Here is a 13215-nt window from a genome sequence, read left to right as displayed (position 1 = left end):
TCTGAAGGCAGGGGCAGCGACTGTTCCATCAGTCTGAGTTTGAGTCAGTGGACCCTGGCCCTCCTGGCTCGAGCTTTCAGATTGCTGCAGTGAGTGCATTTTGGGGGTATGTGTGACTCACCCAAGCATCGGATGCACTGTGACTGTCCATCCGATGCTGGTATGGCGTCCCTGCAGGATGAGCAGCATTTGAATCCTGGTGAACCAGGCATAAGGGGGTAAATGGCGGTTCATTCCAGGGTAGAATCCTAACTATTCTACGAAGGAAAAGAAAAAAACATTAAACTGTGGAAGAACAGGGAAGGTAAGTAACTAAAACTTATATTAAGTAAATTCTTCAACACTAACTTAACACTAAAACAAGCGAATGATTTGGGACTGCTGGGAGCTCCATCTCAGACCAAAGGTAGTTGAGAAGGAACTGAGGGGGGTCTGGTCACACACTCAGAACAAGGCACCAACGCACTGAGACACCCAACCGGGCACTGCTGCTGAAAATTTCTGGTCAAGGGCACAGGGACATGCCAATACCTGAAGTGGACCACCCACAGGGACATCACTTGAAGAAGAACTATGTACGTTCTTGGAGGATAGGTCCAGCAATGGCTATAAGCCAGGATGGGCAGGGATGCAAAACCATGCTCTGAAGTGTCCCTAACTTCTATTTGCCAGAAGCTGGGAATGGGCGACAGGGGATCACACTTGATGATTACTTGTTCTGTTCATTCCTCCTGAAGCACCTGGCATTGGCCCCTGTCAGTAGACAGGATTTTGGGCTAGATGGACCATTTGTCTGACTCATTATGGCCGTTTTATTGTAATAAGATGTGAATTTATGCATTTCACAACAGTTGTGAAGATAGCTCACTATATTTTCAGTAGGGACGCTGCATTAGAAATGTCCCAGGTTGGTCAGTGTACAGTTAATGAAAGAACTTTTCAGTGTTTGTATTTTATTCTCACTGTTAAATACACAGGTCCCTGCCTCATCTACTCGATAATGTCCAACACTGCAGTGACTGACTAAGAAGCCTTCTGCACCATTCTCTACATAACCCCTTCTTCATTCACTCCCCAAGAAACAGAATGAATCAGGCAGGGTTCATGCAAAAAAAAATGTGATCATGTAAATAAAGACCACTGTAAGGCATACATACAGGTGGCACAGTTAAGGTTGTACAGGTATGTCCTTATTTAGCATTTCCTGATTTATTTGAGTGAATCATTAACCATAACGTTCTTTTAATAGTGTTTTTTAAAATACAGATGTTCCTAGCTTTTAAAAAAAGAAAATACAAATAAAAGAATAAAAACTCCATTATGGGGAGTTGTTCTCTAAAAAGAAGTGGAATGTTGTGTTGCTTATTCAATAAGTGAAGACCTCCTGTCGAGTTCTGTCTCACAATTTTGAGCCCTGTCCCATTCAATGAACATATATTACTATATCACAAAGGAAGACAGCCTTTTCATTTCATTCTCACTGTAATGCATTGAGCTAGGTAATAGACTTGCCACCTAGCACTATTTCTACAAATGCAGAGCCAGTTTCCAATATCCATACTCATATTAAATAACATCTTCCTCCACATATAGTCCCATAAAGTGAACAAGGGTAAGCGTGAAGTAAGGCGCTACCCAGCATGAGTAACAGAATCTAGTCCATAGGAAGTTACATGATGTGCCTGTGTGGTTGTGCTCTTGGTTTATGTTCCAAGCTTCAGAGTTCTTTTTGTATGGAAAGTATAAGAATAGCTAAGGATTCTCTCTCAGTAGCGACACAGCTGGATTCCTTTGAAAAAGCTTTCTGATCAGATGGTCCTGATGGCTTTTATACGCCTTCCTTTAATAATGTTGCTCCCACTTCAATTCAAGGGGCATGTGCTTGAACTATATATTCGGCTGCTAAATCCAGGCTATGCAGGATGGTTACAAATACTCATTTTGAATGCCTGGAAAGCCTGTTCAAATTTCTTTGTCCACTCTACTTTTTTTCATTTATTCTGTTTTGATTAATTCATGGAAGGGTGCTGCCAGTGTTCAAACATGTGGAATAAACCTCCTCCATCACCTTATAACGACTAAAAAGGATCTTGTTTTTTCATTTGTGGTGCTTGTCTAAGGGTATGTCTACACTGACCGGCGGCAAAGTTGCTGCTGTCAGTTCGACTTATCTGAATCGATTGAGCAGTCAGTGTAGACCCACTCAATCGATCATGAAGCCGACGTACTAAAACCACCTCCTCAAGTGGCAGTGCAGTGAAAACGGCATGCAGAAGAGAAGCACAGCAGTCGACGGGAGTTACATACTCTGCGTAGCTTGTGTAACTCCCGTCGAGTGCCGCCAAATCGCCGGGTAAGTGTAGACCAAGTATCTGATAACGTGTACATTTTCCATGTGAGGTTTCACAAGACCATCTTTTGGAATGTATCTCTAGTATTTAACCTCTTTGTGCATACTTAAACAGCCCTTTGGGCATACTGTTAACCTCACTTCTTGGAACCTTGGACTATTTTCTCTACCTGCTCAAGATGCTCAGCCCTGGTGGTATTATAAAGGAGTATGCTATTCAAATAGGCTGTTGCCTACAATTTGCAATCCATAAAAAGTACCCATTAACTTCTGGAACGTAGCCAGTGTTCCATGTTGTCCAAAAGGAAGGACAGTGAACTGGTGGAAATCATTAGTAATTTTAAATGCAGTGTATTCCTTTGATTTCTGCAACAATGGCACTTAGAAGTAACCTTTGCCTAAGTCACTTATGTCAAGAGTTGAGTTTATGTAGCAGTTCCTATTTTTAATCACTTTATCCATGCAAAGTATGGTAGTCAGATCAAATGTTAATACTGCATTGGAAGCTATACAGAATCATATTGTTCCATCTTTCTCTCATATCAAAGTTATTAGTTTAGTCCAGACTCTATTTGAAGGTTTATTTACTCCCACAGAGAGCATTGCCTACATTTCCTCTTGTAAGTCTACTGTCACTTTCTGTGGTACACAATTACGCTGCTTACTAATCTGAGTGGAGTCTTTTGAAGTGATTTTGCACTAACATGGTTCTCCCTTGTCTCACCATAAACAATGTTAAAAACTTGAACAGGATTTACTGTCTGGCTCTTTTCCTGTTGATTCTGTAACGTCCAGGAAAAAGCTGCACTACACCATCTCTGAATGACACAAATCCATTTCTGTATAATCACAATCCTTCAGAATTTCCAGAATCCTCAGCTTCCTCTAGGAGTCTATCCAGGGTTCTATTGATTTGTGTAGCATATTATATTTCAGATGTGATTGGTGAGTATACTAGCAGGCACAGCTCCTCATATGTCTTCCTTAAGAATTCAGAAGGGCCCTATCATTTTATCAAAACTTAGATTTCTTGAGACATTAACAGGAGCAAAACATTTTGCTGCAGTGTAAACTCTCTCTCTCTTGCTTTAGGGTTATATTGGAACTTCCAATTTCTCTGAACCATTTTACAGTTTTGGGCTAAGTCTTTCATTTCTGCTAGCTGGTGTTTCATGTGGAATACGTAGGTAGCTCACTCCAATAGTTTGATCAAACACCCTAGGTTTTTTTCAGGATAGATCAATAAGGATTTCTACAGGACCATCAATGTGTGGGTTATGGGTGTTATTTTTATCCTTCTTATACAAAGTTCCTGAAGTAGGCATTGCATAACTTAAAAATTAGTCTTCGTTTCAGGTATAATCTCCTCAACTATCCAAGAGGACAGTTGCACTAAGTGACTTAGTTCCTGGGGGCTTTTTATGTTTCAAGTGGAAAAATCCCTGCGTATAGGGTACTGTAGATGTTTACCACCAAAATACTGTAACCTTCTAACCAACTTCACTCTAAGAACATCTCTAACTCTGACTGTTCAAGAGAATGGTATTTCAGTTACTGGTAGCATTAGGAAAGATGCATAGCTTATCTATATCAAGTACTTATAGGGCCCCTCTTAATCCTCACAACTGCCCTAGGAGATAGGGAAGTACTATTGCCACATCTTACAGATAAAGAACAACCTAGATCCTCAAAGGTATTTAGGCTTCTAACTCCCATTGAATAGCTTTTAAAATCTAGGCATAAGTGACTTTGCCAAGGTTACATAGGAAGTCTGTATCAGACCAAGGGTTAAACCCAGGTCTCTGCTGTCCTAGGCTAGTGCTCAGAATCACTTTATGCTGTGGGCTCTGGGCAGTTGTTGATACATACAAGACCAATAATATACTTTAGCTAAATTGTTATTTTTCTCCAACAGATTCCCTGTGTGACTTTAAACCAGTCATTTAATATCTCTTAGAAACTGTTCCAAAGGTGTAAAATGGGGATAATATTATTTTTCTCCCACTCTCTGTCTCTCTTTATTTAATTGTAAAATATTTGAAACATGAACTGTACATTACTAAGAGTTGTAAGTAAAGCTCTGAGCAAAACAGGCCCTCGTCTTAGTTAAGTTCTTTAGGCACTAATCTAATATAAATAAGAACAAGGGGCATTCAATAAAATTGAAAGGCAGCAAATTATGCAGAATTAATCCATGAAACTCATTAGCACAAGATGTTATTGAGCATAACAGATTAGTAGTGTTCAAAAACTATTGGACATATAGACAAGAAGAATATAGAGTTAGAATAGTAAAGATTCATTGTGTCAAAAACAACAGTACACAAAAAAAAATACAGGTCAGCGCCTCAACTAGTATAAATTTGCATAGCTCCACTGACACCATTGCAGATTTTGTCTATAGGTCCGCTCTTCAACTAGTATATATTTGCATAACTCCACTGACTCCACTGGGGATTTTGTCTTACGTGTTTTGGAAGAGATATAAACACTTGCTTCAGGACATGATAACCTCTAAGCAACGGGGGTAAAGAAGAAATATTCCTTGAAGGCAGGGTATTCCATAAGTCTTAACAGCAGTGTTATTTGTACCTTCTTGTAAACAAGATTCCAGTCTGATGTACTATAGCAGTGGTTTTCAACCTGTGGTCTGTGGACCCCTATGTCTAAGATTTCCAAAGGGGTACACATTCCCATTCGACATTTTTTAGGGATCTGCAAATGAAAAAGGGTTGAAAACCACTGTACTATAGCATTTCTTAGGTTTCTAAGCCTTCCTCTTCATGACTTTCTGTTCATCTTAGCAGTCTGTAGCCTTATGAAAGGGGGTTTATTGTTTGTTTGAATATGCTCTTTTATCATTACATATTTCACGAGGTCTTCAGCAATGGGAATGTCACAATTAAAACAGGAACTGCATATTCCATTTACGTACTCAAGGGCTACAACAATAATTCAAGAAATTTTGGTTGATTCAATCATATATAAAGGCAGAAATTTGTCTTTGGCAGAAAAGTCTTGACCCTAGCATAAATGGAAAGAATGGGTCAGATCCTCAGGTGGTATAAAGCACTACAGCTCCCTTGATTTCAGTGGAACTATTCTGATTTATACCACCTGAGGATCTGGCATAGCAAATTTAATAGCACTGTATTCTTCAGGTATAAGTCTTCTCCAATAACATAGGCACTTACCTCAATCACCAAAGCAGTACTGACGTAGGATTCTGATAGCTTGTTGGTAGAAGCCAAGGTGTAACACCTGATGGAGTCAGGTCTGATACTTAACCTCCTTGAAATCAATTAAAGAAAAGAGGAGTGTTCCTATGTGCATAAAAGGGTTTTCTATGGAAGTAGCTCCAGTTATCAATGCCTGGAAAGTGCTCTTTTTCCCAGAAGTGACTGGCAGTCAGCAGGAGTCACTCAAAAGCAGACATAAATGGATAGTGCTTCTAGATGTCTAAAAGATACTGATAGAGGGAATACAGGGTTGCTTCTCCCTTGTCTTCCCCCCCCCCCCCCAGCCATTATTCTAGTTTTCAGTGACTTTCGATATGCCTAATACATCTGCAGTGAAGGATTTTCAGTTAAATATCAAGAGTCTTCTGCATTTGATTACTTCAGCCAAATCAAAACCAACACTACCCAATCTCCTTTCTGGAAGTCTTTGGCTCAGGACCAAATGAAAGCCCTTCTGTCTTAGAAGGCACAGACACTAAACTACATGAATACATTGGATTATATTTTCAAACTGAGTCTCAGAGCAGAGTGAGTCATTCTCACTTCTCTGACGTATGAGTAGGCCCACATATACCTGCAATAATAACCTGGGGTGCTTGACTTTAAAAGAAAAAAAAAACCAATCATCATGAGACCAGGCTGCAGGTAGCATACACTGGTCAGGTTTCTCCTAAACAATCCACTTGCCTGACTGCATTTAATATTAAAGACTATATTTCTAATTAATCAGGCCAGATTGTGATATCTATTATGCCGTATTATTCAGGAAAAAACTCCTCTGACATAAATGGTATTGCTCCCGATTTCATTGTACAGTTCAGATCACAATCTGACCCAAGATTCTTATAGGTCTTGCAAGTCCCAGTGTTATAGCCAGGAGAGAGATCAGGAACAAGTTTTGAAGACTGAGCTACATAAACTGTTGGAAAGCAAATGGATAGATTCTGATTTTTCTAGGCCTACCCTAAATAGCAGTCTAAAAACAGGCCATGTTGTAAAAGGCAAATTAATCTAGTAGTAGTTTTTCTGACCTTACAATATTTCCAAAGAAATGACTGTAAGCTCTTTTGACCATTCTTTTGTTCATGTGTACAGTAACTAGTACAATAGGGTTATAGTTCCTGACCTTGGCCTTTAAGTGCTACAGGAATACAGGTAACTGATAATGCATTAGTTACCTACAGGCTTCTATTTAAATAACAATATCTGGATCTGCCAATAGAATTAGTGAAAGGAAGTGAACATTGTACAACCTAGCATAATTCTGAAGATGTTGATAAGATTAAAAACTAAATCTGATCAAAGATAATAGTAGCCAAAAAAAAGTGTGTGTTTGTTTTAGGTATATTCAGAGACTGGATGTATAATCACCGATGCAAAACCAAACTTGATCTAGTGGATAATTATTTCAATTCTAAACCTGTAAACCTTCTCCCAAGGTCTGATGCTTACCTTATGTCTAGTGTTAGAATATTTTAAAGAACAGTCAATGGTAATGTATGTATTTGTGATTTAGTAAGAAAAATATTGAATGTGTTAAAAATGAACATCAGAATGCATGCCTACTCTCTCACAGATGTTCAGAGGGCATGATCAATTCAGAGGGCATATGCAGACTGATGGCATGTGAAGGCATAGTGGGGTCCCCAGTTATGAGCGCATATAATGAGTGCACTTGTTTGTGCATGCAGATGCAGGCTTTATGTGTGGACTTACTGTGTGGAAGCCTGGCCCTACTGAAATCAAATTCCCATTGACGTCAGTGTGGTCAGGATTTCACCCATTGTGTTCAATTAGGAAAATTCGATTCATGGTAGTATATCAGAGGAGTTTTTGTAAAATGAGGAAGGACATAATCAGGGTAAATTTATAAGAACAAATCCCAACTGTTTAATAAGTTGAAATGCTGCTCCTGTAGCATAAGCAGAATTGGTAGGTCTGTGTTAGATTCCTTGCTTGTTGCTGCTGAAGAAATTGATGCTCTCAGATTTTTCATGACGTCTTTCCCTAGTGCATAAAAGAGTTTCCATATCCTCTACTGCAGATATACTCAGACTTTGCAGTCGCATTGGGACCCAGACAAGATGTCATTGCACATTAAAAGTGTATTAAACTAATTGAAAATAGATAAAAATTGCTAATAAAACAATGTAAATACTGAACATTAATATTCAAATATTTGACAAATATTTAAGTGCTCCATAAACGCACATCTTTCAAACAACTTAATTATCTGCACCATAAAAAAAACTCTAGCAGTTAAAGAAGAAAATATTCTAGTGGAAAATACTGATTAAAAAGCTTCAGATGAATTTTCTTGTACCTTAAAAAACAATTTTCATTCTTCATAAAATATGCAAATCTTTGCATTTTAAATAGTATGTTACTTTCCAAAAATTATTTTGATTACTTTCAGTTTAATCTTGCAAGAAATGAGACCCTAATCATGTAGAAAAGCATTAATAAATAATATCCAGAGAAAAAATTGCATCTGTATTTATGTGAGTTGCACAGTATTTGTCAAGAGACTTCAGATACGTTCTGCAAGATACCTAATATTAAATGAACATGTTTGATTTCAATCACTGAAGATAATATTCTGATGACCTATGTTGACTGGCATGTTTCTTTAATTTTGTCAATTTCTAATGCTATAATTCACCTTGACAAATAAATGGATGTATTTCAGAGTCTCCATCTGAATAAAATTACAAAACTTCATTTGTCAGGAGCTTCCTTGGCCATGGATGGAAAATACTTCATTTCTTCGTAACACTGTTGAATTTAAATCCTTCTTATAACAGGCTTAATGGACAGTTGTGGAATATCACATAAAAACTGACCAGACCATTCCAGTTACCTGCTACCTCATGGAAATTTGAGCAAAGATTTCTTTGTTAGAGTGAAGTATTACTCAATGGCATTACATTGTTAATAAAATTTCTTTATCTGAAACTATAATTTAATATTTATGTATCTAATTTACATCTGACAAAGTAGCATATTCTAAAATTAGAGTGTAACCAGCAAACTATTAACTACTATAAACAATACCAAAACACAACCCAAACATTTCTTATGGAAATGATACATTTTAGACTAGGGAAGTATTTCAATTGTAGACATTGTTTAAAACACAGCTGTTAATTATGGCTTGAAAAATTGTTCAAGCATACAAAGATTTTCTGCTTAGGAAGTCTTGTGTATATACATAAAGACCAATAGTGCACTCCCAAAAATCCTCTTATTGGTTACTAACAGGTACAATGATAATAATAATAATAATAATTAATAATAATAAATGGCTGAAATTAAAACAAACAAAAAAATCAAATCAGTTTCTATACTGATGTTATATGATCCACTGGACAATATTTTCCCTTTAAACAGAAACTATAGAAAATATCACATCCTTTATTAATTCAATGTTTTCTTATGCTTAATAGACAGGGAAGGAATTGCACTTATTGTAATGTTACAGTAAAGTGTTAGATTGCAACTCACCTTTTAAAATATTAGTGGCCTTAATATTTATGATTGATTGTCCATAATGCAAAGATTGATATAGATGTGTATTTAAATTAAAAACAGAGCAACTACTTACAGAACAAACAGTGAGGCTTAACATAATAAACATGCACTAACTCTACACTTATGCAAAACTAAGTTCGTCCAGGAAACTGTAACCAACTGTTGTCCTTCCACAAAGGTATAGGTTTTGTCTCTCGGTAATATGGTTGGACTTTGTATTCAAATTCCAGTTTATTAGCTCAGAGTCTCTAAATGTGCTGTTCCACTGTTATATCTTTTAGCTGCCCTTAAGCTTCCACAGAATCTGCAATCTCACAGTCACTTTTATTTAATGTTTTATTGAGCTCCAAAGTAAGTCTCCTTCAGTATTGTACAAATAGGCTTCCTTATTCATCCTCTTCAGGTTCCTGTGGTAAAATTGGTGCTTCCTCCTTTAAACAAGCACTAAAAAACCCAAGGATTGTGCTGTAAAGGTGATATTTACTTTTCTCAGATGCAATGTTATGACCTTCATCTGGGTAGATCTAGTGGAGGAAAAGGAGAAAGTAAATAGTCATAAAAATCAGTTCATATATTTAGGGCTTTAATTTTCTCAGTCTGATTTTCAAAGCATTTTAGTTGACAACAGGAGGAGGATGTTAAAACATTTTGATGGTATCAAGGAAATTATAAATTTCAAAGCAAAATTCATTTTGATTGGGATTCAAAACCAGCACTAAATGACTGCACTGTGATCTTTAGGAGTAGAAAACTATTCTCAGACATTGTGTTCAGAAAAACATTTCTGGTTGGGATTTTCAGTGCAGCCAAAGGAAGTTAGATGCCTGACATCGAATGAATTTCAGTGGGATTTGGGCACATCACTCCCTTTGGTTCCAATCCCAGTCTCTAAGTATTCAATGAAAGACCTTTTCATATGTGCTACTAATTATTTCTCTACCTTGTGCAAAGCCCAGCACTCCCCTCATGGTGAACCTAAATAATCACTGTTGCCAACCCCCAAATCAATGGGAGCTTTTCCTGTGCAAGGACAGAGAAGGGACTTCAAGATCTGAGAGGAAAATCCAGGCCCCAGAGCTCTGCCTGAGTAACCATAGGCTAGTTGCTATGGAGATGCACAGTGACATGGACAGGAATTCCCACCCCCGCCCCCATTTCCTCAGAGTACAATGTCCACAGAACTTCTCCATTCTGGTGCTTGGGGTATTACATGCAGGGCCTTTACCTGTGGATGGATGGGAGGAATATAATCATGTATTACTTGTTTCCAGTAAAAGGCACAATGTGCTAGGTACTTTATAAAAATAGAGCACAAGCTAGGTCCCCAAAATCCCTTGCCCTCTGCCCTTCCCCCTCTGTTTCTGCAGAGGGGTTTGCCCATGGACTCCTTTACTCTTAGGGCATCAGAATTGACTGGTGGCATTGTACAGGGCCCTCTGCAGCCATGGAGGAGGGGATTAGATCCTCGGTAAAGAAAGTGAATGCTCTAGATCAGGGGTTCCCAAACTCTTCCATGATATGAGACACATCTTCACAGTCTTTCATGGACACCTCCCATCCATTCCATTTCTAGTCTTGCAGATCACCACCCTCTCAGATACGATCATGTAGACTGCATCCTATGCATTCCCACAGACCAGGTCCCGTCCCACTTGGGAGCCTTTGTACCACTTTCCCTTTGTCAATCACAACAGTGAGGCCCACCTCTACTGATCCTCCCCATTTCTGATTCTATACATCCCTGTGGTAACTACAGCATTTTTTTACATGGACAAGTAACATGAGGGTTTGTGATGTATCGGAGCAGCAGGAGTATTTGAATGAATGAGCCAAGAACACGTTAAACATCCAATAGACTTTAATGCAGCCAGTGCCTGCCTTCTCTAGAGCTGGTGACCAGCAGCTCCACCCCACAAACTAACACTTTGTTCCACATTCCATTCCCCTAGCTGCTCTTGTAAACGACACCCATCTGCAGCCCAGACAGTGGGCATGAGGAAGCCCAGTACAGCTGCCTTTTAATGCAATTTAACTGGTGAAAATAAGGAGAAAAACCAGTATCAGATGACCAGTACCATATGGATCATCAGTGACCACAACCCACAGTTTGAAAACCTCTGCGCTGAGTGGCATACATTTGGACTTTAATAAAGCATTTTATATGGGAGAAAATGGTTTGGATCCACTCTGTTGTCAATTGTAATCCAGCCAAAGGACAGACACCAAAGATAAACGGTCATGTTCTAACTTGGTCGAAGGGGTCCAGTGGAAGTGTCACAAGGATCCTCCTTGACTTCTTTACTAACTATCAGGAAAAGGAGTTAGATAGCTTTCTAACTGCAGTCACTGATGATCCTACTGTATGCTAGTGGGACACAAGTTATACAAAGAACCCTACATAGATAAGAAATATAGGTAAGAAAGAGCAAAATGAGATTAAACACTGAACAATACACCTGAGAGACACCTGAGCATTACATACCTGCATAGTGTAATTAACTCCAGCTTTTATTAGATGTTTAATTAGTTCTGCTGAGTGTTGGAAATGGACTTTAGCTATGAGACAATAACATCTACATATTAGTGAACAACATTATTATAGTACTTATCTATTAATTTTACTTATTTATTTATTTTCCTTGTAAATAACTTCAACCAAAAAGTTTCTTTATTTGGCAAGCGGCTACCAGATTTGCAGGTGGCTAGAGTCTATCTACACTGCAATCAGAAGTGTGACCGCAGCACATTTAGACACTCCCAAGCTTTGATCTAGCTAGCTAGAATAAAAATAGCCATGAAGCTAAAGAAGCATGACCTAGCTGGTTGAGTACATACTCGGGGTCCATCCTAGGCAGGCTTGTATAACCCGAACTGTTGCCTGTGTTGTCGTGGATTCATTGCTATTGTTATTGGAGTTACTTAGTTCAAGACTAACTCAAGTATGCCTACATGTGCTGCAGTCACATCAATGATTGCAGTGTAGACATTCCCTTTCTGACGGCATCTGAGGTGCATACCATAGAAATTAACAACAGTGCTGCAGTGATGGACAGCACTGCAATACAGTATACTTTCTGGGCACTAAGTGGGGATTCTTGTTTTTCCTCCATTGTTTACCAAGGACTGAGACAGTTTAAAGGTGAGTAGCATTGGTGTGTTCAAATGCAATGAATGTTTGTCAGTGTATTAAATGGAAGCATGCATGTCAGATTTTCTATTGTTTGCACAGGATTGTAAGAGACTGTGCTCATTTAGGTAAGGCGCCTTTTGTAATGTTATTTCAATAACCTAAACGTGTTGTGGTACAAACATGCAGCCCTGTGACCATGCTTCCATTCATTCAGAGCATACATGAAACTAGGGATCAGTAAGTATCCGATGGGCTAGACTATATTATGAGGCGCCGTCCAGGGGAAGGGGACTACATAAACTGCTCAAACCCAGGAGTGCTCCCTGGAAGGCACTATACTGCACAGATACCTCTTATGGGCATAATTCCTTCCCTACTTCCCCCTTGCCCCGGGAGATGGAGGGGTAGTACTTTGCTGCTGGCCTGTACCAGCAGCAAATTCCAACTCTCCCATGCCAGTTCCGCTGGGCTGACCAGCACGTTGGCTCTGTCCACTTCCACTTTTCCCCACTCACCTGCTCTGAGAGGAGGAGAATAAATGTGTGTGCTATCTAGGTATCCTGTGCAAGGCATAAAATGCATTTTTACTCTCCTACATGGGCTTGGAATCCAAGTGATTATCTACTCCTTTACCACGCATAGCATAACATACTAAAAGAAAATTTCATGTCAACTAGCACTGGCCAAATAATTTCCATTTCAGGTGCTTACTTAAGGATTCTCCATTGTTACATTTTAATTAATTAGCCAAAAGAGGTAATTTACTGGCAGATATTGTTTGTCACTGATTATGCTGACATTTATTATACTTCCAACTGTAAAATCAGGCTTAATTTAAAAGACCATTAAAAATGTATGTCACCTTATTAGTAATTGATACAGTGCCTTTCACTAGCAACATCATGCTTCATACGATTTAAACAAATTAGAACTTACAGCAGCTAAGAGTTACAAATATGTAGCAA

General features: G+C 38.6%; 1 protein-coding gene across 1 annotated transcript in view; it reads right to left on the bottom strand.

The window, feature by feature from the left end:
- Positions 1–8512: 8512 nt before the first annotated feature.
- Positions 8513–13215, bottom strand: part of DPP10 (dipeptidyl peptidase like 10) — a 397481-nt gene continuing 392778 nt past the window's right edge. Inside the window, exons 25-26 of the mRNA XM_067549556.1 lie at positions 11603–11676; positions 8513–9644 (exon numbers count right to left, since the gene is read on the bottom strand). Of these exons, the coding sequence (XP_067405657.1) occupies positions 9507–9644; positions 11603–11676 (212 nt within the window). The 3' untranslated portion in view covers positions 8513–9506. The remainder of the gene's footprint in view (positions 9645–11602; positions 11677–13215) is intronic.

The sequence above is a fragment of the Emydura macquarii genome, unplaced genomic scaffold (assembly GCF_026122565.2).
Source record: "Emydura macquarii macquarii isolate MOO-44397 ecotype Brisbane River unplaced genomic scaffold, CSIRO-AGI_Emac_v2 contig_1253, whole genome shotgun sequence".
NCBI classification, from domain to species: Eukaryota; Metazoa; Chordata; order Testudines; family Chelidae; genus Emydura; species Emydura macquarii.
This window is presented reverse-complemented; position numbering and strand designations above follow the sequence as displayed.